This window comes from Lagopus leucura, unplaced genomic scaffold, assembly GCF_019238085.1.
Source record: "Lagopus leucura isolate 7727_CA_CO unplaced genomic scaffold, USGS_WTPT01 Super-Scaffold_100019, whole genome shotgun sequence".
NCBI lineage: Eukaryota > Metazoa > Chordata > Aves > Galliformes > Phasianidae > Lagopus > Lagopus leucura.
Window position 1 is genome coordinate 364,112 of NW_024962273.1, and position 27,572 is coordinate 391,683.

General features: G+C 41.9%; 1 protein-coding gene across 1 annotated transcript in view; it reads left to right on the forward strand.

Annotated features, from left to right (window-relative positions):
• Window positions 1-380: 380 nt before the first annotated feature.
• CCDC148 (coiled-coil domain containing 148) overlaps window positions 381-27,572 on the forward strand; it is a 31,727-nt gene continuing 4,535 nt past the window's right edge. The window contains exons 1-9 of the mRNA XM_042877890.1: window positions 381-480; window positions 1,210-1,292; window positions 1,455-1,618; window positions 1,885-1,980; window positions 2,069-2,250; window positions 5,554-5,692; window positions 7,790-7,996; window positions 19,206-19,346; window positions 24,042-24,160. Coding sequence (XP_042733824.1) covers window positions 386-480; window positions 1,210-1,292; window positions 1,455-1,618; window positions 1,885-1,980; window positions 2,069-2,250; window positions 5,554-5,692; window positions 7,790-7,996; window positions 19,206-19,346; window positions 24,042-24,160 — 1,226 coding nt within the window. The 5' untranslated portion in view covers window positions 381-385. The remainder of the gene's footprint in view (window positions 481-1,209; window positions 1,293-1,454; window positions 1,619-1,884; window positions 1,981-2,068; window positions 2,251-5,553; window positions 5,693-7,789; window positions 7,997-19,205; window positions 19,347-24,041; window positions 24,161-27,572) is intronic.

The window sequence follows — 27,572 nt, forward strand, 5'->3', positions numbered from 1 at the left end:
TAGAAAAGCACCCTTTTTCAGTAACCAATTTTTAAAGTAATTTTTCTTCAGAGATGTTCTTTCATTCTTACATCTTCTTCCCACCTGTAAGAAAGTTTGTTGCTGTTTCTTTCTCTTACTCACCCACCCCCTTTATCCTCTGGGAAATAGGAATATGAAGGCAAAGAAGAAGAAAACGGATTACACTTCTTTCATTTTTCATTTTAATTGCAACTTGAAGTGGAATAAAAGTTTTCATGGAAATTAATTACCCCTCATTCTTTAGAAAACAGCTTTGTAAAGAGCTGTTATGTTTTCTGTTCTGTAATTCAGTTTCAATATGAAGAAATTCAATATTCACGTACCAAACATACTGACACTCTTAATCGCCTTGCAGATCAAAAAAATGGAGCAAATTTCAAAAGTTAGCAAAGAGCAAATGCTGCAGAAACAGCACTGCCGAGTGTGGTGGCAAGAGTATAAGAGACTCAGTGAGAACAGGTAGGAGCTGAGGAATTCATTGTTAAATAAATACATCAGATGGCAGAGATTCTTGTGAGGCACATGGGATGAAAGGGACATTAGGAGGAGAAGACAGATCTTTGTGCAGGCAAAAGAGTTTGTGACTGCCATTGAAAGGGGTCTGCAGGTGCAAAGAGAACAGATTAAAAATGGGCAGAGCGAGGTGGATGTTCTGCATGCACACAGGTCACTGCAAAAGTAAACGGAGAGACCTGGGGCTTTTCAACCTGGAGAAGAGAAGAGTGAGAGGGCCTCTGATCAGTGCTTGTGAATACGTGAAGTGTGAGAATCAAATGGGTGGTGCTGGGCTTTCTTCAGTGCCGGGCAGTGGCAGGACAAGAGGCAACAGGCTGCAGAAGCTGTTTTCGTGCCTTTTGAACGATGGCTATTATCCCAGAATTCTCAGGAAGAATACTTCTGGTATCCTGATGCAGTTCTTTTCTCAGAAAGAATTTGCTGCCCAAACCACAACTTTGCTGCCTTATGTCCACCAGCTTGCATGCTATATAGCAGATCTCTTACAGCATGTTTTGCTGAAGGAAAGGTGGCTTCCATACCTCTCTCCCATCAAACTCCTGCCCTTAGTACCTTCACACGTGGAGAGTCCTTTTTACTTAATGAATGAAATGTCTGAGGTTTATCATTCTTGCAAACTTAAGAACTAAGAAATCAATCAAGTCTTCTGTCAAACTCATTCCCGTTTTGCAGGGAAAAAGCAGAAGCAGAAATAGAGGCTCTTCTTGATGAAGGAAGTCATAAGTACGACTTTTTTTTGGATATATGGGACTTGGGTAAGAATTTTCAATTCATTTATTGATTATTTATTGCAGTCAAAATTATCTTCATTGCTTGTTGAGTTTTTAAATACTGGTCATGACAGTTATTGGTTTAGGAAGCACAGTGCTGCATAATACTTTGTGTTTTAGAAAGCTTTATGTTTCATTTGCACATAGAGCATAAATTGTCCCAGGAGCGGGATGCTTACCAAACTGATGCTGTGGCTCCTATCTGGCAACTAAGAGAGAATCTGAAGTTCTGGCTGTCTGAAATGCAGCATTACGTCACGGAAGACTCATCTCTGAAAAACAAATTCAGTCTAGCTGAGAAGTTACAGCAGGTTGGCATTTTATCATTATTTGTCCGATTTCTGATCATGGGCTGCTTAGCATTTATTTTGTATGCAATGTTTTGAGGCTAAAGCTGACTTTCAGACTATTTAGTAAGTATTCAGTAAGTTCTGCACTTGCCACAGTGCAAATCTGTTTCACTGAAACCTGTAAGAGCATAGCAGAGTTAAACTGGAAATCAAGTTTTTGTTTCTAACTCAGAAATTTCATATTCCAACAATATAAAGAAATAACAGTAATGTATTTCATGAAATAGATCGAATCTGTGAAGAAACAGTGGAAAACAGTTTTGGAATTTCTTGGCCTTGAAAGTCTGGCTTTGGAAAGAGAGCTTCAAGACTACAAAATAGAAGTAAGCTTTTCCTTATAAATGTAGTTAATGATGTTGGAGAAAAAATATAATGCAGAGTAGTGTGCTGAGTATCATTTTTTCATCCCAGGCCATAGTGCATGGTTTTGAAGAGAAAAACGGACTTTTCCATGAAGTTCCTTCAGATCTCCTGTCTTTGAAGTTCCCTTATCCAGACTTGAGGAGCTTTGTTATCAATGAATACCGTAAGCTTGCAAATGAATACTGGTCTAAGCTGCAAGAGATTGATCAACAGCTAGACATCATATATAGGTAATGATATCTGCTTCTGGATTTCTTTTGCAGAGGACAACACAGACTTCAATGTATTTTGCAATTTACAGGTTCCGCAGTTTCCTTTACTATTCTATTCGGTGCAGAGAACAGTTGACTCACTGCCCAGCTCTCTGGGGCTAACGTCAGCAGCTGTTTGCACAGAGCTGAAATGCTTTTGTCTATAAAGCTGATAAATAGGTCTCGTCTTTTAAAGAATTTTGGATCACTGCACTAATTATCATCATAAATAAATTAAGAATATATATAGATAAAGAATAGTTTAAAGAAGGAGAGGTTTTTCTGTAAATGAAAAAGTAGAAAGAACACAAATATTCATAATGATCTGGAAATGTAACATAACTAGAAATGTCATATGTAGCTGAGAAATATAATATGCTAATGGGAGCAAAGATCAGCTTTCCTGCTCCAGCTAACTTGAGTCCAGGAGAGTGCTGAGTTGCATCTGTTGTACCAGCCTTGGCTTCTTTTTGTTCTTTACTGATATCACCCAGATTAAAATGATGCCAGGTTTTAAGAAGGTGAAGAGTGGGAAGGCCAGAGGAATTATTTGGAGCCTGGGAAGAATAAACTGGAGAGAGCAGAAAAAAACCTGTTTTATTGGTAAAACAATCACAAACGTGATCTAAACTCCCCCTTTTCCTACACGCTCTTGCAATGCAGTGCTTAAATATCCTGCCACTGCTGATAAATTAGTGTGGGAATGCTCAAACAGGTGTAAGATGTTGCATCCCCTAGAAAGTGATGTTATCTACATATCTTTTATATAAACTGCCTGGATATTTTGTAGGGCCTTCTCCTACTGTTATCTGAAACCAGTTTATTATTACTATAGAGTCCTAGGTGTTATAACATGATACTTATTAAAAATTGTCCTGATCTTTCCAATTTTTATAGCATTTACAAAGCAGCAGGTGGCACATTTATAGCAGTTTCAGTGTTTATTGCTTTTAGAAACTGAAGATTTTTTTTCAAGCATAATATAGGATGATGATGTTTGATCAGTCAAATTCACTTCCTTTATTTCTGCTGAAACACAGATTTTGTTTTTGGGAAAAATCCAACTTCTAAATTGTCCCATAAATCGTGGACTTGGAACTGATGCGTTATAGCTGATGATTCTCTAAGCACAACTATATTTTTGCCACAACTTCCAAGGATATCTCAATTATTTAAATAGCTGAAAGATGGGTTTCGTATTACATATTCAGCACCATATCCTCAGCAACATCCTTTCAATGAAAGGGATATTAGGACTGTGGTGAGTAAACGTGGTCCCTTTTTTAAGGCCAATTAACGGGATGTTTCTGGTGGAACAATCAGCAATGACATAATTGATGGCCAGGGGAGTTAACATCTCATTTGGTGGCACTGATCATATCATAGAATCCTTGTTGCAGCCTATCTGCAGATTCCACAACACATCAGTGCATCAAGTTTATGTTGTCCCAGCTATTGCAAAGGATGTGTGGGGATTATAGGGCAGCTTCCCTTCCAAGTCCCTTTGTGTTCTTTAAAAGCATAAGGCCAGGGATTAACCCTGGGTAAATTTGTTTCAAAGGAAGCAGCTGCCCCAGGCTTGCTGACTGTCAGACCATCTCCATGTTTCAGTTCTGGAACAGAAACAAGATTGAAATGTTTTCTGGTAGCAGAATTACACAGAAGAAAAGCAAGAAGGATGTTTAAAAATTGGGTTGTGCCATCAGCTTTGTAAATGTTTGCCAATATCCTGGTGCTGAAGAAGCACACTACCTTAAATAGTGACGTAAAGAGGGATGTCAAATTTCATTTAGATAAGGTCTTGTTTTATGTAATTTTGCAGAAGTTTAATTAAGAAAATATCTTGCATTTATTGAAGCTAGATATTTTTCTAATTCTCTGTGCATGTAATGGTTGCAAATATACCAGACTGATCATGTTTCCTTTAGCTATTTGTCTGTATACAGCTGACCAAATCTCTTCACAGCTGACAAACCAAGACTTCTGTGTTTCCCTGCTTCCAATAACCCACATGTGGCTCCAGCTGTTAGCTCCCTGGGCCATCTTCCACAACTCCCAATTCCTCTGTCGTGCTCGTGAGCAACACAGCACCCATCATTAGCTGCCATCACAGCAGCGGACAGTCAGAGGGATCCTTAGGGAGGTGAGAGGGCTGAGGCAAATGTGGGTGCAAAACCTCGCACACCTTTGTGCCCAGCAGATGGGGGGCACCAGGCCGGCATTCTGAGGCAGGGTCTGTGCCGGCCCCTGCTCTCAGGTGGGCAGTGCAGTGTCTGCTGGTCAGGATGTGCTTTACTGTAGGCAAAAGACGTCTAGATGTTCATCAACCTGCATGATTGGAACGAATGCTGTGTTATCTTAAGAAATGCAGTCAGTTAAGCCTCCATGGGAGCAGTTGCAGTTGAAGAGGTTTAAGTCATAGCAAAGGATAATTAATTTGTTCATTAAAGTTATTCTTCAGAATGCCTATACCTCAAAATATCAAATTATGACACAGATTCTAAAATTAATAACTGAACTGATTTCATTGAAAGCACTCTCTAGAGAAAAGAAGAGGGGGGTGATGTTTATAGCACTCATTTCTGAGGATCATGAGCTTTCATACAGGCTGCAGGAATAGCACAGCTTTCATTGCCTTCTCTGTGGCAGCTCAGGAGCTCTTGGCTTGGAGACCCGCAGCCCAGCCTTGCAGTTACAGGGCTGCAGCCATTCCCTTTTTGGTGGGTTCCTTAATTCCTTTTACTCTGTTGGGCACTATTTCTTCTTTATTCCTAGAAAATGAAAGCACCATACGCTCAGCAATCTGCATTCATTGTCTTTCATGAAAAATTAAGGAGTAGCCTATAAGGAAGCACTTTAATTGCTAGACAATGTCTGCTATACTGAAGTTATTTCCTGTTTAATGCTGTCTCCAGCTTGCACAGTAGCTGTCAGTCATTGAAAATAAACTTTTTACAGGAGCTGGATCTTATCTCCCTCCCATTTTGAAACCACCTCCATTTCTTTTCATGGTGCTGGATCTAAAATTAAACAGCTGCGTCTTGGAAATAGTTTGTCAGGTATTTCACACAGTTTATGAGAAGTTAAAAAAAAAATGAGTGGAGAACAAGAGAAACACAGGTCTATCTCAGGTAAAATTGCTAAGGGACGTATCTGCTAAGGCCCTTGTCCTTAGCAGCTCAGGCTGAGGTGTGTGATGCATCCCGCAGGCAGTAGCTGAGGCACTGGGCAGCAGGACAGGCCTGGCTGGGCACAGTTACCAGTTGTTCTGGATTTCTGCAGGAACACTGACTGGAACGAAGAGGATCGGTGGGTTTTTCAGACTGTCATCAATCAGTATCCGAGTGATCTCCAGCAGAGAAGGACTCTGTACCTTGACATGCTGCACAGATGTCTTCCTCACAAGTCTAGGCACGAACTGGTTAGTAGAGCTCAAATGTGTGCATTCCTACAGCAAGCTTCCGGTAGTGTTTGTATTAAAAATGCCTAGCAAAGGTTTTTCTTTCGTAAGTTCTTAATTATTGGCTTTATTCTGCACGGTGAAGATGAGATGTCCCTGTCTTTAAAATCCACGAACTTGAAAGCCGTTCACTTCTTGATCGCGGCTTCAAAATATGCACTGTGGGGATTTTATAGTTCCACAAGCCCTTGCTGCCAAGTTCACAAAATTAGTTTGCTAGCATTGCTTTGCTGTACCATTTTATAGCTATGTCACACTGTTCAGCTTCTCTTGTTATTTTTATTTTTTATGAGGATGTATACCACTGTCACACCGTCTAGGAATAGTTATTTTAATTGGCTTGTGGCACATATACAGCAGGAAGAGCGAAAGATATCTCCTGCTCTCAGGGAGAGGCTATTTTTATATTCATAATGTGCTTCAAATTGATTGCTGATTCCTTTTACACTCCACAGTGAATAAGCACATAGCGGGTAATGGAGAAACCCAGTTCAAGGCCAGAATACTTCAGGACGTCGCAGGGAAAGCTGGAGTCTTTTTTTACCTCTGCATTTATTTTTAGACCATCTACTTTCTTGTATTTGAGGAGTGCCTGCTACAAAGCAGTGACAATGAAGTGATACAGATTTATGGCATGCCCTCATTGACGGCGAAGTTGTTGTGGACTTTGGAACTTTTGCATGTGATAACTGGGCTAAATAATGATGTGCTTCGTACAGTGTTTGTGCGTTTTTCACCATAGACATTATTAATGGGCCTCTCTAATTCTTTGGGGGGGCATTTAAAATTTAAAAATCGTAATTCCGCATTGAATGCAGTGTTTATATTGTCATGACAGGTACAGAAACGTTAGAACAGTACTAAGAATCTATTCTTAGAACGTTTATTACATTAGCATAACTAACTAAACTTAGAACCTTCTCTTCTTCCTTCTCTCTGAAGAAGAGTGGGTCACTGGACAAGCAGTGGGTGCTTGATTCAGCAGCAGGTCATCAGAGTGACCTGCTTTTAGATGAGCAACCTGCTCATCTCCTTTCTTGTACAGGAGTTTCTTAGGGTAGTTTAGCTGCTTGCCAGCAAGGCTCACCGGAGTTTGAGGCAGCAGTGATGGCTGTGTGAACCTCTGATGAGGTGACCATATAAACAGCTGTGCAGAGAGGAGCTCCAGAGGGAGGGATACATTTAATTTCCAACCAGCTGCAAGCCCATGGGAAACCTGTGAGCCAGGCACTAGCTGAGTCAGCATCCTCTTGTCTTCTGCTAAAAGCCTGGAAGGGAGCATCAGGAATGGGCCTCTAGAAGTTTGTGAGCAGAAGGCCATCTCTAGAACATTCATCCTTGTAGTTCATATTTTTGGGGGATGTAAGACAGGTTCAAGTTTCTAATGCCGCAGTCCATGCAGCCTCACCCATCACTGCTTCTGTCAACGGTATGAAGCTTCAATGTTCTTTGGAACCTCACTGACTAAAATCAAAGAAGGAGTATTTAAGATGAAAAACTGTGTATTATTAATGGCAGTTGCTTGGCAAGCTAAAAGTCTGTTTGTAAGTGTCATATTGGGAAAGAAAAAGTGAAGCTAATTCTCATCTGTAGTACATCAATGCAACTGCTTTACATGGTGTTCTGTTTCTCTATAGGAGGTCATAATTTGCTATGATGAGCCTCATCTAACTAAAAGTGCTTGGTATTTTTGATGATGTATTGAAAAGACCTACTTGCATTTTATGTATTCTATGACAGCATTTGTATTCTAAGAAAGCATTCTGTTTATTTGTGTTCCAAAAGTACTGTTCAGAAAAGAACAGTGGGATATCAGAATACTGAAGTGCTGTGTGGTGGAGGAGACAACAGGAAGGATGGCAGTGCTAGGATGGCCTGCTAGTGTTGGAAGGCTGCTGCAGAGCTAGCATCAGGCAGAATAACTTTCAGGCTCTCGATTGTGATTCCACGCGGGTATTGGAGATACAGTAATTATGCCAATGATACTCAAGATTTGCAAAATATTTTATTGATTTTTAGTTTTCAAGCTTGTCTGAAATGCATTACTTTTTTTTTTAGGTTACTCATGAGAAAGCTTGGGATCGTTACAATTTCTTTAAGAATCAACGCAGAGTCTTGATATTAAGTTGGACTCAAGCTAGGAAAGCATTCGTCCTGAAGGCGCTGATGGCTGTTGCTGAAGCCTCCGCTGCTCAGGAGGCAGAAGCGGAATCAGCTATTAACAGACAAAAGCAACAGGAGATCTGTGCTGAGCTGAAAGCCAAGGTAGGATCTGTTATAAATATACCTCATGCAAGCTCAGTTTTTACTGCCAAATTCAAAATGAATAGAAGCAAAAACTGTTCTAAAAGTTACTGGTTTTAGATGAAAAAACTAAGATGACCATCCTGTTTTCACCAGTGTTATTGAATCACTTTGGCCAATTTAAAAAAACAAAAACAAACAACAAACCAAAGCAGAGAACAGGGTGAACCGCAGTCTGTTGGTGCAGGTCAGTGTGTTTGTGAGGCTTGACTTGAAAATGGCTTTGAAGATTCTCCATTTCATTACCCATAGGGATCCTTGTTAGCATCGTATTCCTTCTACCGGCTCTTGAAATTAGTTTGTCTTTTATTGATTAAGAATTTGATCATCTAGCTCAGTTTAGGCCTTACTATGAGTTTCGTGCTGTGGGTATAATCTCTGTATAAACTGCAATCCCATTTGTTTTGGTGGATTTTTAGCACCATCTCAGAGTCTGATGAACTACTATTTCTGAACTATTGGAAGAACAAGGTCTGTTCTGCTGTTTAGAATATGAGAGGCTGCAAGCAAGCCACCAGGCGTGGAGGTCTGCCACCATACTCTGTTTCTTTTTAACCCTGGCAAGCCACAAAATATTTGTGTTTTAGTTAAAGCTCGCGCACTTTGAGGAACAATGTCGTAATCGCTTTCAACACTAGAATCTTCTGAAGTGGTAGTGAAGCATCACTATCACCAGTCTTTTAAATGAACACTGGTTTGTTTTCAGAGGCATAACAAGTACCTGCCTTCCCTTCTGTTCACTTTTCAGGTTGTAGAAAGAATTCTTAAAAATGGGCTCCACCACTTTTGCCCCTGTTGTGAAACAGAGGTTTCACAGTATTCTGAAAGGTGATTTGCTGTGTGAAGAGGTGAGAAAGACTTACAGGGCAAAAGGGCATTTATTCCAGAATTTTGCATTTTGTGAGCCAGTCTTCTTTTTCCTTCTCAAAAAGTAACAAAGTGTTATGTTACCTCCACCTAGCTGAAGATTTTCACCCATGCGTTGAACGATGCCTCCAAGTCCTTAGGTTCTGACCTCCTGTTTCCGTAACCAGGAACTGTTTGAAACTTAAGCCTATTAGTGCTATGCTTCTCAAAAGCTGCTTTCAAAGGTGACTTTGTTTTAAAAAAATAAAAGAGGGTGAAAGTCTGATCAAAAACAATTCACCCCTTTCCCAGAAGAAAGGAATCGAAACGGCGCAGCATTTCCGCTAAAGAAGAACATCATTGTGACCTGCAGCTGAAGGGCTGCAGGATGGAAGGAGAAATTGGGCAGCTTTTCTGAGGGAAATCATTCCGAACGTATGCATCTGTGTGTTTTGTCTGGATTTGAGGCTATATGCATCAGAAAGTTTACATGTTAACTAGTTGCAGTTCCTTCAGCTGGCTTCTGCTCGTAGTGTGAAGTGTGCAGCTAAGGAAGGGGTGCCACAGAAAGGGGCTGCTGGTAACTAAGAAGTAACTCTGGGAGTTAAATATTCATAGAGGAAAATCCATCCTGATGAGCATTGTTAAGGTGAGATTAAAAATAAATTTGTCTCTGCAAAGGAAGGCCTGTAGAGCTGAAAACCAGGTGTAGGATTGTTCTAATCCTTTTTGTCATTAGCTGGCTTACTGTTCTGCATTTCAGTGAGTTCAGCATAAGGAGATCTCACGCATACCACTTTCCCAGAGGGAAAAAATGTACTTCCTGAATGATTTATCTGTCTACATATTTTTTTTATTATTGTCAGTAATAACCACATAACATCACCCAACATTTATGCGTATTCTGTGGCAGTAACAAACCAAGGCATAGCAAACGACCTAATGAACACATGATTTAAAGCTGGTTTAAATGCACAGGAGGCAACCGTGCCATCGATGAGACTCAGCCTCATGGATGACTGGAGATGGCACAATGATTAAAAAGTAAAGCAGCAGAGAAGTTACGTTCTTGCTTGCAGCGGTTCTTACTTGGGAATGGATTGCTAAGTTTGTATCCCATATTTCATCTCCCAGAAAATCTCTGCATGTCCTCACCAGAACTCGGGAACTTCTGGTGAAATAAATCATGAGAGCCATTCATCCAAGTGAAATAAGGTGTGAAATGAGCAATGCTAATGAGGATAAACTCTCTTGTCCTTAAAGATCCTTAAGTTTCTGATATCTGTCTGTAACATCTCCATTTGTCCTGGGGAAGGGAGACAGCAGAGCCGTGGGGGGAAATGTACCCTAAATGAGCAGTAGGGTTACATTTCATGTTCTTTACAGTGTGTGCATTTGGGTTCTGTAGAAGATGCTGTGTTTCAGTAAAATCTCTCTTCCTAAACAACATAAAGAGAAGCAAATTGTTCTGTCAAAAGGCAGGTAGGCAATGAGGTGAGAGTGACCTTTTAGGAGGGTTGGCAGAGTGCTGCTCACAGTTGGTGCTTGATGGCCTGAACTACTCACTGTTCTGCATCTACAGATTGCATCCAGGTGTTTGCAGGTATTCAGAATGTTATTTTCTATTGAACTTATTTTAAAATATTTTAATCCAGTTCTCTGCACCTTCGTATAATGCAAGTTATAAAGGACGGTCAGCAGAGGACCTGCAGAAGTGCACAAAAGGGCAGCTCAGTCTCAAGTGAATGTGCACAGGGTGAACTTGTTCTTCCTTAGCACAAAGCAGAACATCAGTTTTCCTTTGTATCTTTTCTCTCTTTGTGCTCTGGGGTTAATCCCCGCTCTAGTGCTAGAATCTTTTACAACAGGCTTTTAATTTTTGGAGAACAATTTATGCATTCCTTATCCTAACAGAAACTAAGACAATAAATTGATTGAAAAAGGAGACTAGTTAGGTGGAATTAATGGGAGTATTAAAATTATGTAAAGCATGTTGAATATTGGCTTGCTTCTTTTCCTTTCCTGTATAATAAGAAGGGATTTTATTTATTTTTTAATAAAATATCAGTAAACTTAGAGAGAAGTGTTGTACCTCCTTATTCAGTCAAATCACTGATTTGAATGAATGAAATCACTGATTTGAATGAATGACTACCAAATGAGGTCAAATTATGCAACAGAATGTTTGTCTGCTTTTAAATTGTGGATAGCTGTCAGTTGTAATGCTTTGTCTGTAATTTGATAATTTTGCAGGAAACATTTTTTAAAATAAGTAGTGGGACATCTGTAATTCATAATTTATTATTATTTATTGATTGATGAAAGTGTAGGGTCTGAGTCCCAAACCAAACACATCTGGCTTCTGCAACTGAGAACCTTTCCTGGCATAAGAAGAGACTGAATGCTGGATGCAGCTCATGTTAGCCAGAATGATCTCATTAAGATCTATAAAGATTGGCTATTTTGCACCAGTTCAGGACTTTTTGCTTGTCAAATTTATTATTATTGTTATTTCTGTGCAGTATGTACAGTACATAAACCAATCATAGGCTTTGTCGGTGACTTTTTAGTTCCACAGTGTAATGACTGGGGTTCACAGACATCTACGTTATGTCCAGGACTCCATCATCCCTGTGGGTCCCTTCCAACTCGGAATGTTCCGTTGTTCTGTGATTCTGTGGATCCAGAGTTTTCTTTCTCGGCAGGATGGAGCAATGGCCGTTGATGTGCCCAGTTCCCTTCCTAGAAATGATAGATACAAGGAACTTTTCATAAGCTGGTTTTCAAATACCAATTTTCAAATGGTGTTCACTCAGTAAGTATGTGATAAAGCTGAGGGCTGTAGGACATTACAGCATTTCTCCATACCTGAGACTTAGAAGCTCACCAGAGATGAGCCAGCTCTGGCTCTGAGCATGTTTTCAGTCCAGAGCTAATCAACCCAGATTTTTTAGCTTGAGGTTAGTAAAACATTGACAAACTGCACAGCTTTTGGGTCAGATCAAGACTGTACGTTTTAAGCTTGAAGCATATGCAGAGTTTGTCTCTGCCTGTTTTGCATGCTTTCCTTTTTCCCCTCTTTTTCCCTGTGCCTCCAGTATTTTTCAGTTAATTACGTTATTTCTGATTATCAACCTTTCTGTTGCAATCTTCTTGCAATATATTATGTAAGGTTATCTCTGAGATTTAAGGGTTTAGTAGCTCAGATGTTTTTTCTTCCCTCCTGGTGCAGTTCACACCTCTTTGTTATGGTGATGTTACTGTGAGGCCAATTTGTAACGGAGAGAATCATTTAACTTCGCCCTTGTTCCATATTCGCACAGTAGAAGGAGTTCATAAAGCAATCTGTAGTGTGTAGAAAGCAAACATTCTTGTACTGCAAATGAAGAAATAATTGTTCTTTTTTCTAATTAAGAAAAAGTCATTAGGAGGATGTGAATATAAATAAACAGATGGATATTGGGTTATCCGGATCTTTACATTTTACTTCAGAGGGACTGAAGAAATACTAATCTGAGAGAAGCAGAAGTTCAGGCTTCACTTTTTGCTTGTTCCATGAATTATTTACAGAGTAATTTATAACCACATGTTCTTTCTACTTGCAGTGATTTACTCCTGCTGTTAGTTGCACACAACATGTTTTATGTCTGCTAGTTATTAAAGGCAGTGCAGAGGGACTGCAAGCGATCAGCTCAGTGTAAGCGCTGAGTTACCAGATGAGCCACAGCAGTGGACACCCTGCTCTATGCCAGTGGGAAGCAAATTAGTTTTAACTGCCTTTCCAGTTTGCTCAGGCCTCATGGTCGTAATTAGAATTCACACTATAAAAGTCAGCATACAGATTTGAGAACACATTTTTGTTGCAGGATTATGCTTTCATATCCCTCTTTCTGCTATAAGCATTTTTATCGCTGAAGAAAGCATCTATGGTTCTATTAATTATGAAAAACTACTTTTATTCACATTCTGTGTTTTAAATTAGACCTTTTCTTGTGGCAGATATGGACTTTTATGGGACAAAATTAATGCTAGTACCAGTAGTTTTGATTTTCTCTTTTATTTCTTGCAGACTTTGCAGAGAGAAGCCTGTGGAGCACAAGCTGCTCAAGGGTACCAGACAAACTCTACTAGGGGTGTGAACTTTTGTTGTTAATGTCAGAAGAGAAATTCACTCTGTGATTAGAAAAACAAACTTGCAGATGTATTATTTCTGAGTTACCTCATTACCAAATGCTCTAGCAAAGGATTTTTCATAGGTCTTGTATAAGTCAGTTGAAAGCAGCTTGTCCCACTTGCCTGGGATGTCGTATGAGGCCCTGTGGAGTCTGGAGGTTGCTGTTCAGAAGAATGGGAGGTGAAAGAACTCCCGCTCTGGAGGAGAAGAGGGAAGGGTTTGGTTAGAGGCGAAAGTTACTGGAGATTTCAGCCCGCCATCTGTTAGTATCACAGTGTTGTGTTGTTCACATACTGCTGACATCACTGGCCACTGTTGCTGTAACTTCTCACTTCTGCTGATCAGCCCAGGAGATGATGTGCTCTCTGAAAGGAAAGGTGCATACAAATGTTCCAGATACAGCTCTAGGAGATTCTGAAAATGTGTTGCTAGTTTGGGTGATTTTATAAGGTTGAAAGAATGAGCTCTCAGGGTATGGAAATGGAAAAATTTCCCTTCTTTCCCATTTTTTGTTATGACTTAAAGTACTGACTTCGTCACACCAAGGTTATTGGAAATTCTTGCTTAGAATGTGAATTCTAGGTGCTTGTTTTATCTGTGCAGCATCAGCTCTGGAGCTGTGTGCAGTCATCCTGTGGCACTTCTCCTCCCAGCCATTCTCTGAGTTTTGCTTTGTAGCAGCCCAGTTTACAAAGGTGAGTTTTAGTTTGAGCTGTTCCATCCGAGCCTCTGAATGCGAGTAGTTGTCCTCTGTCCCTGTTTGTCTAGCTAAGTAATCCAGCTGCTTGAAGGATCTTGGGGCCGAGTTTGTTGTTTTCACCTAGGCAACTTCAATATCTGCTTCTAATGGAAGCCAGTGTTTCTTAATAGGAAACACCGTATATGGTGTAACATTAGCTTAGTTAACTTAATGGGAATTCCTAAGGAAAATCTCCTCAGAACTTTGTCTGTCATTAAAAGAGATATATCTGTAATATTAAGTGCATGGTAAATACGTTATTACTATTCAGACTTCAAGTAGTTTGCAGTGTACTTTACATTATTGCAATATAGAACGTTGTAATAATGAACTGAAAATAGATACGTGTGCATTCTGTTCAGCACAGCAATTTAATAATTCACTTGGCAAGAGCTCCTCTAACAGCACATGGACTGTGAAACATACTTGAAATGCCAGTTGTAATTAAAAACTTTCCAAACTGAATGTTGGCAGTACTTGTACTGCTAAGATGCAAGTTTCTTTGTGAAACAGACAACAGGGGATCCACTTTTCAGTGTAATTTTTAATATTAGTTTAACCACCTTTCTTTTTTTTTAATTATTAAACAAAGCATTTACTGCTGACACAGTGAGATCTCCTGTTAAGTTTTTGCACTCCTAAGAAGGGAAGAATGCAATGAAGTACGCATTAATTTTTTGGTGCATTCTATGGTCCCAGATTATTCTTTAGTGGATCATCAGAAATGCTGTTAAGGGTTGTTTTTCTTCTTCAGACCTGTATCTGTTCTCCTCTGGAGGAAAATCCCAATGAACGCAGTGGTTTTTCTTGAAAAGCTTGGAAACTGAGTGTCCTGTAGTCACTTGTAAACTATTGTGAAGTATTAAAATGTATGCCACAGAGGTTCCATTTCTCTGCCTGCCCTTTCTTGTTGTTGACTTTGCAGCAGGACCCAGAGGCTCTCAGATAGGATTGGGCTCCACAGAGTTATGAGCAGTACAAATATGTAGTGAAGCGTAGTTTGCAAAGTGAATCGCAGAACTGCACAATGATGGGTTTGGAAAGGACCGTAAAGCCCATCCAGTTCCAAAGCCCCTGCTGTGGGCTGGCTGCCTCCCAGCTCAGGCTGCCTGGGGCCCATCCGTAGTCTGGCTTACCTCCAGGGATGGGGACCTCAGCTCAGGGCAGTGCCACGGCCTCACCACCCTTTGAATAAGAAATCTCTTTCTAGAATCTAACCTGGATCTACCCTTTATTACTTTAAAGCCATTACTTCTTGTCCTATCAATTCAATCCTTGATGAAGAGCCCCCTGAGGTATTGAAAGGCCCCTATGGGGTCTCCCTGGAGCCTTCTCTTCTGCAGGCTAAATAACCCCAGCTCCCTCAGCCTGTCCCCACGCAGAGCTGTCCCAGCGCCCTGAGCATCCCCAGGGCCTTCGCTGGACCCACTGCAGCAGGTCCATGTCCTCATGCCGGGGGTCCCAGAGCACTGCAGGGGACTCAGCAGAGAGGCACGGCCACCTCCCTGACCTGCTAGCCACACTTCTGTTGATGCAGTGCAGGATACAGTTGGCTGCATCAGATACACGTGAAGGTTTGATTTCTACACGAGGCAGCACACCAGGTCCCTTTTTGTCATGAGTCAAGGCAGTCTAGTTCCTTATTTCACAAGCTGCGCCAATGCTAGCAGGAATCTGATTTGAAATCTGGCCTGTGCCTTCTTTGGGTGGTGCTTTCTGAGAAGTTCCCCTATACAGGCATTCTGACCGCAGCGTAAGGTGAGACCATGAGACCAGAACTAGCAGAAAGATGGTTGTAATGCTCAAATGTGGTTTAAAAACTGAATCATTTTGACGTTAGACTCAGCTGCTCAACGCCTAGTTTTTGGAATCTCTTACATAACAGAGCATTTTAATTTAGCTTAGTTTAGTTGAGAGCGTTTTATCCTAAATGACTTCAGCAGTTCATTTGGGGCAGACATGACATAGTGCCAACCTACTGAATCGCCTCTCAAAAATATTTTGCAAACAGTCACTTTCTGCTTCTGCCAGTTTTTCCTTTTTTGTTGCAACAGCAAATCGCTTTTTAAAGAACGTGATTCTTCTTTTGCCTTAGTGAAAGGCACTGATCGGATGAATGTGGGAGTGGGCAGGGATGGTGTAACCTAATTTCATGTGCTGCCTCCTGGAAAGAGTAAATGGGTATTGAGGGGAAGTATGATATAATGAAACTTTCCTTCCTTCTGCTCATTCTGTTCTATCTTCTTGTTCTGCAATGCACTCATACACCTGGAAATCCTAACTAGATTAGATGAAAGTGGAAAGCAGATTATATCCACTAAGTAAATGCTTGTGTTTAGTAGTGATTTAGGGCAATGCAGATAGCGCTGGGGAAAGCAGTGGAGGTAAGCACTGTATTTATTATTGATGTGCATCAGTTTTGGCTGGTAAACATTTTTGCATGTTTTGTGATGCAGATGAGTGAAATCCTATATTTGATGCTTTGTTATGCCCACTTATTTGTATGTAACCTGCTGAAAATCTCGGTCACACCCTGATAGTGATCTCTGCCATGAATGAAAGGACACTAAGAGAAGAGTTATATGCATGTAACTAGGGAGAGACTTGTCATGAGGCTGGTGTAACATACGTGCCATGAGCGCTATTGCTAACCAAAATGAACAAGTAAGGAAGCTTGAGATGTTTTCAGACTAGTTTTGGTATCTTTAGTATCAGATGCAATGTACTGATTTATTGCCATAGGCTTTCCTTTAATCAGTTACCTTGGTGACAGGCTCTGTGTTGGGACACTTCTGATTGTAAATGTGTACTGAGATAAAGTTCCCCTGAAGTTTCAGTTAGCTGCAGATTTAGTAAAACCTTTTTAATGGTTCAGCATGCTAACTAATGGCTGAAATAAAACAAATGAAAGAGATCCTGGTAAGTAGGTAATTAATATCTGGTGAAGGTCAGTAAGGCATCAGGAGGGTTCTCAGACTTAAAGGAGGCTGAAGCTGCAGCACATCTTGACCCCACTTACGCTGGCACTTGTCATTATTCTAAGGAGCTTGAGGCGAATGCAAAGCAGGGATAAGGAAAATGCAAGCTTAAAAAGGCAATTTCTGGATATGTATTTTAACTCTGGCTCGCTTAAGTTCAGAGTATCTCAAGTAGTGTTGTTATTACAGCAGTTTCAGTTTTCTGTCAGTTTCCCAGCAGTTTATTTTAGCCCCAGTCTGCACACACGTCTCACAGATTTCATTCTTCCTTTGTTTTGTTATTAGATTTGAAAGCTTCATCAGTGTTTTTGTTTCAGTCTGTTTTGCTGTTTCGAACATGCAGTGGAAATGGCTGCGTGTTCTTCCACGTTCATGTTCTAATGCTCCTGCTTAAGCTCTGGCAGGCTGAAAGGGCTGGGTTTTATGCTTGGGTTTTTTTTCTTTTTAGGAGCGAAAGGGTAATTTTACCACTGCCAAAGAAACTGCAGTAAATGGTTTTCATTTTTTTGTTTGTTTGTTTGTTTTTACTTATATAGCCAAGATATGAGCTTCTACTAAGGGAATGTTTTCAAAATTCTGAGGAGAAAGATCATCTATAAAGAGCAGCATCTGTGCTGAGGAATACAGCAGTAATGTTTTAACATTTTCTTTCCATAGTATACAATTCTGAATTCCAGCTCAAAATCCTTTCTAAGAATAGCCAAAATAATAATAATAGAAAAAGATAGCTGTCTCTGTGTTGACTGCCATTATGTGAGCACACACTCAAATCCCCACTGGTGTCTGCTGGCACAGCTTGGCCCTGTGCATTTCAAAGTATAAGACTCACTCACCCCCACTGCAGTTCTTAGCTTTGGGAATGGAGCTGAAGCTGGAAAAGGTTGTATGTGCTCTGGGAGAATAACAACGCAATGGGACATCAGCTTGAAGATGCCCTGGGTCTATTGGCTGCAAAGAGGAAAGTAGAAGTGCTGTCTCAGCACAGAGGGGCGAACATGGGATCTGTCCTGCAGAGATCTGCTCACTGGGGGACACGGACCGCCAGCGCTCTGCGAGTCCAAATAGAGGCCTTGCATGGGAATGGGAGAGAATGAATGGTGCACAGTGCAGCCGGAGAAATGCATTAAAGATGGCAAAATGCAAACGAGATGCTTTACTGCCAGTATGCAAGTACCCCCAGTAGTATAGAAAGCCAGGTGAGGAATGGCTGTAGGCTCACTCTTTTGAGGAACGTGGAGGTCTGCTAACACTTCAGAAAACCATTGCCAAAAGAGCTGGCAAGCCAGCAGCCGGGAGACAGCGTTAATCCCATTGAAAGCCACGCGTAGCAGATGAGCTGCTCGCGACAGCGCCGGGGGAAGTCGGGGCTCCCCGCTGCGAGCAACGCACTGCAGGGCACGGGAAGCAGTCACTGCCTGCTGACACGGCCCGTTCAGCAGCACGCAGCGGTGCCTCGCGGTGGGTTCGGGATGCTGAGCAGGATCCGTCCCGCGCGGGCAGCTTGCCACAGCGCGGACAGCCGGGGCCGTCAGCTGGGGCTGCCGAGCAGCGCACGGCTACGGAGCTGGCTGGGGCCACGCAGGGCATCGCGTCCCACTGCCCTGGGCTGGCACCGCACCGCGTGCTGGTCTACTTGCTGGGGTATCTTGGTACAGCCGTTCTTCTCTGGTCCTGAGGCTGCTCTGTTAGCTCGCTGCCCAGGTCTCTTCCTGTTTGCGCGTCCGCTTTACACCCACAGCGCTAATGCCTGTGCTGACTCCTCATTTCCGTCTGTTCCTCTGATTTGCTGGTTTTGTGATCATTTTCACTTTTCCCTGCTTGACTCACGGTCAAGTACTGCACGGAGCAAACAGGGCACTTCCGTGGGTTGGGGTGGGGATAGTTAATGACAGAGGCTCAGGCGATCGTTTGCCATTTCTCAGGCTACAGCAGCTTAATCCCGACTGTGTCCGTGCTTTAGAGAATGGCTGCAAGGCAATCAGCTGCGTTTTGCTTCTGAGGAATAACAGCTTTCCCTTCCTACTCCTGGGCACTGGCAGCATCTGTCAGGAGCGTTTCACCAGACTGCCCTGAGTGCCACAGTACAGATCCCTTCATAAAGGAAATGATGGGGTCATTAAGAAACTTAAGCGTTATTGAAAGTCCAAGAGCTGGAAAGATTTAAGATCCGATGTTGCCGAGGTTCCTTTGGCAATTTTACCTAATCTTTCCACACGTGTTCTTACTGCATAATACACAAGTCAGCTGTGATATAAATTAATATGCAGAAAGACAACGCTACCTGAATGGTTACGTATTGCTGACAGGTTACAAATTTCAGTTTGAAAATGGATCACACGGGTTTCCTTACCAGTGTCAGTTTAGCAGGATCACAACATTGCACGCATTCTCCTGCACAGCTGTTTAAACAGTCTTTTCAATTCTTTCTCTCAGGTCCTACAATGGAGAGCACAACAAGAGGAGGCAGCTGAGCTGGAAGCTGCTGTAGCTGCTAGAAGAAAAGAAAAGGAAGATGAGAAAGAAAGGCTACAGAAAAAGCAGGAAATGATTCGCAGAGCTCAGGAGAAAGAAAAAGTATGAGAAACTTTTTTAAGTATTTCTGCATTCGTGATTTACAACTGCCGTTAAAAGCTTCAGCTGATCTGGCTGCTCTGTATTCTTGGAGCAGATTTAGTGTCAGTACGGAGATCAGCGGCCCGTGGAGTCCCGGTGCTTCCCTTTTAGCCTTAAACCTGCCTCTGCTTGTGCATCTGTGTTACTTTGCTCCTAACAAAAGGGTCTCACAAAGACAGTGCTTGGAGCTATCTGGATGTCACCCAGCCTCAGCACTGAGGCACCAGAGGCTTTGGGCTCTTACAGTCCTGTGCTTCTCAGCAGTGTGGCAAAGACTATGAAAGCTGCAGTTAAATATGCTGCAATGCAGCAAATGGGCTTTACAGCATGTTGTCTGCAAGACAGCGCTCTGCACTTTGCAGCACAAGGACCTTAAAAGTGAACCTGGAGCACAGCGATGCTATTAACCAGCTCAGGGTATCGCAGGTCTGCAGGACATTATTCTAAGCACTTGTGTGGTCACCACCTAAATCTGAACTTCAACTTAATAGAAATCAGAAATAGGGAATATGGAGTGTTTATAAAATCAAATTATCGCGTCTGTATTTCTGTTGACCTTTCTATTTGATGGATAGGAAACAAATCCAGGAGGTTTTAGTATTAAAATCGTGCCCTTTTTTTCTGATTACTTTTGCAATGAAATCTGGCTTGCATAGAGTCCAATTTACCTGTGGAATATTTGCTAAGACTGCAAAATTATTTCTGGAACGAGTAAGTAGGAGAATATTATAGGTTGTTATTGGCTGGTCTTTCAGATGCTGGCGAGTGAATGAACTCCTTTAATGTAATGGGACTTCTCATGCTAACATGTTTGTGAGGAGAGGCACTAAGAGCTGTGTTGTTATAACATGGCAATTAGAAGAAGAGATAAGAAAGGCCTGAACTGTTTCAAGCAGAGTTGCTTTCAGAGTGTGTCTTGGAGGCTGTAGTGGCATCAGTCTGTGCCTCACTGCAGAAAGCTTGGGCAAATAGGAAGGAAAATGAAATCTTCATGTAAGTTATCATGTTTTCCCTTAGACTTTGTCTTCTTTTCTTTATGTACCCTCCTAGTTTCTGTGTGATGTGCCTTAGTGGGAGCAAATGTTTACTGATGGGACTAAAACATGGGCAATTAGACTCCCTAGTAACTGATGGAAACTCATTTCAGTAGATGTGTCTCTTGCAGTGATAGTCCTTGCAGAAAAAAATGAAGCTATCTATTTTTACAGCAATTTGCTTAAGTTATTACTAAAGCAATTTACTTTACAACACTTAGTAAAAGCAGAAAGGAGATGATAGCAGACCAAAATAAACGACTTGCAGGCTGCTGGAAACAAATGCCTTAGCGGAAAAATGGAAATAAAATCCTTCACCACTTGGATTTTCCCTATCTGCTGTTATAGCACTCAAATATTTTTTCTGTGCTCTGTTTGAAGAGACACGTCTCTCTGCCACGACAAACGGGGCAAAAGCAGCAGCCCGTGCTGAAGGCTCCTGCTGGTAGTTGTGCACGACTGCTGAAGGGTTGTAGAGACAGTGCTGCAAAGGGGCACCGGAATGGAAGTGGCACCTGGAGAAAAGAAGCCGAAGCTTTGCTGAAGCCTTGCCTGCAGGTGGACTGCTGTCCACTCGTTAGTTCTCCTTGTTCTAAGTCCCCAGAGCCAACATTTGAAAAGCTGCCTAATTTCTAATCAGTTTTATTTGATTTGTGACTTCCCTGTTCTTGTCACGGCTTTGCATTTTGCACACATCCAGGTTCTTGTCTAGCTGAAGAAGTTTCTGCTTACATTTGTCACCCGATCTTCTTCCTTTCCTGCCATGTATCTTAAGGATTATAGATGCATTCTTGGCAGAATACGTCCTCCTGCCAAGCTGTCCTAAATCACATAGTTAGAAAATTGTCCAAAAGTCACTTCAATGAGATGTTTCTCTTTCCTTCGTAATACTCAGAATGCTTTCACTTTTCCTAAGAAAAAAAATTCAGATAAGAAGGGACATCAACAGCTCTTTAGTTCTGCTGGAAGTAGGGTCTGCTCTGAGGTCTGACCAGACAACTCATGGCTTTATACTTGTTTTAATTTGTTTTTTTTTTATCCTTATTCTATTTATCTTTAAGACTATAATTTAATTATTATTTTAATTATATTTTATTATAATAATTTATATTTAAGAGTATAACTTCAGATTCAAATGTGCAGAAAAGAACATTTATGTGTGTGAAAAAACAGGCAGAGAAATCACCGAATCACAGAATGGTTGGGTTGGAAGGGACCTCAAAGATCACAGATCTCCAACCCCCTGCCACACGCAGGGCCACCAACCTCCACGTTTCAGAGCAGCCCAGGCTGCCCAGGGCCCCCTCCAACCTGGCCTTGAAAATCTTTCTCTTGAGAGCAGTCTCGGGTCAGCTTCAGTCAGTCTGGATTTTCTCTTTACTTTTGCTTTGCTTGTGGTAGTAGACACCATAACTGAACTTTAAAAACAGAACTTCTACAAATACACGCAGGGGAATTTTTCAAGATTATGTGCACTGTGTTACAAAACCGCATTGTGCGTAAGATTTTTTTCACACTGACATTTATTTCTGTGTAATTGCAGTTTGCTGATATCTTATTGCACATTTAGGCTCTGGATTTAAAGCTACGAGCCAAGCAGGAAGCAGAAATCATGAGAACTTGTACGTTTGTTATCCGCAGTCACTTTCCATATCGGAGTTTGCAGGGTGAGATGTGGTGGCATTTTGGCTGTGTCTGATGGATAGCGTGTGAGTGGGCTCAGCTGGACGTGTGATGGTGAGCCTCTGTGGTTCCACTGCCAGCACCACAGTGAGAGGTACAGAGAAAGGGGAGTCCGGATCTAATGGTAGTTTGCTTCTTTGCTGCAAGAAACGGTGCTGCTACTTTTCTTTTTGTTAAAGAACCAAATGCCTGGTCTAGCATTAAATGTGGAGGTTGGTGGCCCTGCATGTGGCAGGGGAGTTGGAGATTCATGATCCTTGAGGTCCCTTCCAACCCTGGCCATTCTGTGATTCTGTGATTAAGGCTTGTTCTGTAGAGCTGTCTGCTCTCACGCAGTGTTTACAGTGGCAGGTGGCTCTGTGAGCTGTGTTGACCTGACTGCCAGCAATGTTAATTTCATGAGTAAATATTTTACTTGTACATATAGTTGTATACCTAGTTGTATATATTTTCCACCTTCCCCTTGCCTGTGGATAATGTCTGTGTGGAACAGCTCTCTGCCTATGCGCAGATGGGATGGCAGCTGTTTGAGGTCAGCAGTTGTATGTTTCATTTGAGTAAATGACATCTTGGGCTGCAGGGAAGGGCTGCAAACACGGCGTGTGGCCGCTTCTGTGTGCTGGGACAGCAAACCAGGAGATGGAATATTTGTGATCAGTGTGACCGGGTGGGCAGGCTGCGTCAGATGCCTCCACTCCTAAATCTGAGAAGGGGTACAATGGCAGTAGGTACAAATGCTCTGCTTCTTCAATTAGTCTGCAGAACAGACTTTCTTCCTGTGTATTTAAATACCGAATTTCAGAAATATCCATTGGCCTCTATTCAGATTATGAAAATTCCTTCAGACAGTGTGGGATGCAGAATAATTCCAAAAGAGAGAGTTTTGTTTTAAAAGTATTCCAAACAGGATTTGATGACCATTTTTATTAGAATGCTTCTCTGGAGTCCTTGTATTCATGTTCTCCATGCATAAAGAATGCCCTAAGGAGACAAGTGACTTGTAAGTTAGCAATGCTGAAATAGAAGCACTGTTGGGAAGACCTGTGTTATTTTGAACCAGAACAGTTACAAATTTTGCTTCACGAGGTATACTGCATAAGAGGAGGAACTTTGCTGCTCCAGCTAACATCTCCAGGAGAGGCCTAAATTCAGTGTGATCAGTCAGTGACACAGATGATTGCAGCAATTGCCAGGAAATCCACTGCTTCTAACAGGTCCGGGGCTTCCTCAGTGAGCCCTGTGGCAGGGTGATGCACCATGCTGTGCTCTGGCTGTTTTTCTGTTTGTTGCTGATTTGAGGCACATCAGGGCATGTCATTATCTCTGTGTCCCAACTTGTCTTTTTCTTCTGGTACCTGCAAGTCGACTGGGAAGAAAAGGTAGAAATGAAGGAGTGGCTGGCAAAGAGAAACTGCAAGTGTTACCACTTGTAGATCTGTCATGTCACCCCAGCTCTTCGTGGCTTGAGCAGAGGGCTCAGTGTAATGCAGAAAAGAAAACAGTATGTCATGGAGAGGGTGTGGAATCTGGCTTGTATTACTACATGTTGGTACTATTGTGTGTTACCAACAGGTAGAGGCAGGCCAGGCCAGCTGTGCTTCGTGCTGACAGGAGCCACAAGGTCAGGAAGCACAGGAGATCACGGGCAGCAGCGTGTTGGGGTTTCCATATGAGAACTGACTGGAGGGCTGTGGTGCCAGTATGCATAACTGTTACTTCCCACAGCCAAATTAAGGTGCCATGACTGTGCCATCACCTTATGTGGGTTTAACTGCTTTATGTTATGAGTGTAATCAAAGACTCATGGCACACACAGTACATTTTTCGGCCGCTGAACTTGGGCTTATACACAGATTCCTGTCTACAGGTGTCTGAACTCTTCTTGGAAATTAGGCTTATGGACGGTCGTTGGTTTGTTCACTGTTTGTTCAACTTCTAGGTTAAAAAGTACTTGGCTGAGAAACAGCTGAAGTGGCAAGAACAGGAAGAAAAAGAGCTCCAACATTTGGAGGAATTAAGGAAATTAATGGCTAAACAAGCAATTAAAGACAGAGAACGGTAAGATACATGACATGTGAATATACTGTCTGTAGGGACTTTTTACAATAGAATTTGTTTTGTTCTCCCTACCTTTCACCTTAAAACAAAATCAAGTGCTTTTTTTCTTCCTGTTTGGTGGTTTCCCCACTTGACACGTGAAGGTTGCATCATGGCTGTATTCTGAATGCAATTTATTTCTTCTTTTAAATTAATTCAAATCAGTCACAGCATCAGAGCCATGTAAGCAATGAACAGCTGCAAACAAAGCAGGGCACACACATGAAGTCCAGCTCCCTTCATGCTCGCTGTGTTGTGGACGGGTAGCTGAACCTTCTGTGCTATTTTCCATATTGATCAGGTGTGTTTTTGTTTGAAGGCAGCAAGGGGAGCACATCAAGCATCTGCAGCCTTAAAGACATTTATCATCCTTTCAGAGAACCTTAAATTGTGTCCCTGAATTTTGAGATAATCAAATAATTACTCAGTGTTGAGTATTCAGACCTAGTAAAAGCTGTTGCTCTTGCTCTGCATTAAGAGCTCTCAGTTGTTGACACAGTAAATGTTACTGCACTGGATCAAGTATTTCCATGGAACTCTTTGCTTTCTTCTTCTCAAGCAAACTGCATTTAGGATTTTAACCAATACCAGTGAGAAAATCTTGGTGGTGATTTCTGTATGTGGGAACCAGAATGCTTCTAAGGGTGGAACTGAAATACAAACGATGTACGTTGCAGCGCATTCCTGGTAGCTGCTGTTCGCTTGTTTGATGAATGGGCTGAGCCTGTCTGTGTTTCAACCTGTGCCAAGTCTTCTCTGTGGAATGTGGTCTCTAATGACCTGCTGAAGGAAGGAGGACCATTAAAAAACCATTGTATGCAGTCTGGTTATAACTGCTCTCGAATCAAAAGTTTGCCTTTTTACATGAAATGAGTCGCCAGGTGAGCAGACTGGAAATGGAATTAAAATAGAGACGTAGTTCAGTTGACTTTTAAAGACTGAAATTTATTGTAGTCATTCATGGTGAAACACTGCTTCCATCTGACTCTGCTACGGTGCCTCTCTGACAGCTGAGTTTAGGTTTATGCTGGGAGTACTCCTACACTTGCCTCAAACGTACCTGGCACTGGTTTTAGCCAAGAGCAGAGGAAATACAGGGCTTGAATTACTGAGTTTTCAGCAGAGCAGAATAGGAGAAAATGACTTTTCTTTAAACCTGTACACTGCAGTGTGCCAGGCAGTTGGAGAGCGTTCTTTTCTTATGGTAATAAACGCTGCGGGATAAAATATAAGGAAATGGCACAGTTCATTGAGGAATGCAGGGAGGAAACAATCATACCTTCAGGCTATTATGAATCAAACGTCAGCAAATGCTCAGCATTATGTTTCCCTGAATCGGCATACTGTACAAAATAAAACAGTTTAAAGGAAAATGCTTGCTCTTTGCGGAGATTACTAATGCTCTGTGCTTTTCATCTCCAAAGCCTTCACAAATATTAATCAAATAGGGGCAGAGAGGTGTTTCTGTTACTAGGAGCTGTAGTGCTACTGGCACGGCATCAGGCACGTGTTGTACTGAAGGCAGGGTGCTGGTGTAGTGATTTCACAGTGAAGAATTGCAGTCCTACAGCAACTCATTGTATCCTCACAAGCTTAGCCTGTTCCAGAACACAACACGTCTTTAAGTCTTTGCAGAGCTGATTGTAAAAGATGGATCAGAGCAGCACAGCAATTGTGACCTGATATGTCCTCAGGCTCTTTTGGGAAAGGAGAAGATTTGGTGTGAGCCAGCTGGCTGTTCCAAGAAGGAGATACAGCATGGGCAGACACAGAGCATTTCTAATGGGTGCAATCGGATACCAAGAAATGTTCTGCCCCTATCCCGAATTGTTTCTGTGTTTAATTTCAAATTAAGCAATTGGGCTTATAAAATAATGATTGAATATAAATATATATCCCAGACTTGCTGCTGTGTTCAGGTCTCACCGGGTAAGCATGAGATGCTGGATAACCAGGGCTGTGACCAAACTGAAGGAGTAAAGGCTCTGAAACAAGATGCTGGGAGCACTGCGTGTCTGCATGTGGCCCACTGAAAGCAGAGATTTAAATATGAATGAGGTGTTTATTGAACTGACACAGGGAATAAGGTAGGTTCTGATACATGCAAAAATGCCACCTGTGTTATAAACCTTCTCCTCCCCTCCCAATTCCAACTGTATCTGTCCCAATAAGCTGTAGTCCATTTTTTTCCTATTGAACATATATGAGGTGTTGTGTTGAAGCAGAGTTTTAGTGAAATTCTGCTTGTCCAAAGTTACATAAGTGTGTGCCCACAATACTTCAAGGTGGTTTTACTGAGCCTGAGCAGCTCAGCTTGTTTTTCAGCTGGAGATTCATTAAAATCAGTACTTAGAGTGGTACTTAGAATCAAAATTGAGTATTGAAATACCTTAATTTTTAGCTTTGTATAAAATCAATCTCACTTAATTTTATACAGCAACAATACTCTGGGTCCCTTCGCTGCCCCACTCTGCCTGTTGGCTGCCTTGCTATTCATTTCCAGTCACTGGCACCTTCACACTGGGTTTGACTTTATCGCAGCTTCACACCCTGATGTGAATCAGAACTCCTGCAGCAAAATGTGTGAGCTTAGGCCTGAATGAGTGCCCTCAGTTTTAGAAGTTCCCAAGCGGTTGAATTTTGTATCTGATAACACTGGAGTATTTTAGAACTCGTAGCAGTCGGCTCAAGCAGAGTGAAGGATTTTTGATATAAAATAATTTTGTCATTTTCAAAGAATATTTCTGCTTTTTATTAAATATTCTGCATATGAAAATCTGATTAAATTTTCTCCCAGGGAAAAAAAAAATGACCTGTAAAGATTTCCATTGCGAGCGTTGATTCTATAAAGTGTTTGGATGTGGTGCTGAGGGCCACGATTTAGCAGAGGGCTGTTAGAGTTAGGGCAGTATGGTTGGGTTGTGGATGGACTTGATGACCTTTAATGTCTTTTCCAACCTGAGCGATTCTATGATTCTATTCTATTCCATACAGGGATGTGGAAAGCCTCTCCAGGGCATCCGTGAGCTGCTTTGTACTGCTCTCTTAGCACCAACATATTTGTCCCAGTAGTTGTTATTGGGCTGTGGCTGCAGTGCTCTTTTGGAGCCACCAGCACAACTACGCATTCAGTTCCAGTACGTGCAGTGCACAGCACGTGTGCTCCTTGGAGCAACGAAACGTTGAGAGCAACGACAGCAGCTCTGCTGCCTTGAAGCAGCCCTTATTTCTGTGCTTCCCTGAAGGCAAACGGTGGCAACAGCAGCTTGTGTGAAAGGCTGCCAGTGATGCACCACAGAACGTCCTGCAGCTTCGTGAGAAACAGACTTTGGCAGCGGGCTGAGAAGTAGAAGGAAGCATGGTGGTATGGTGG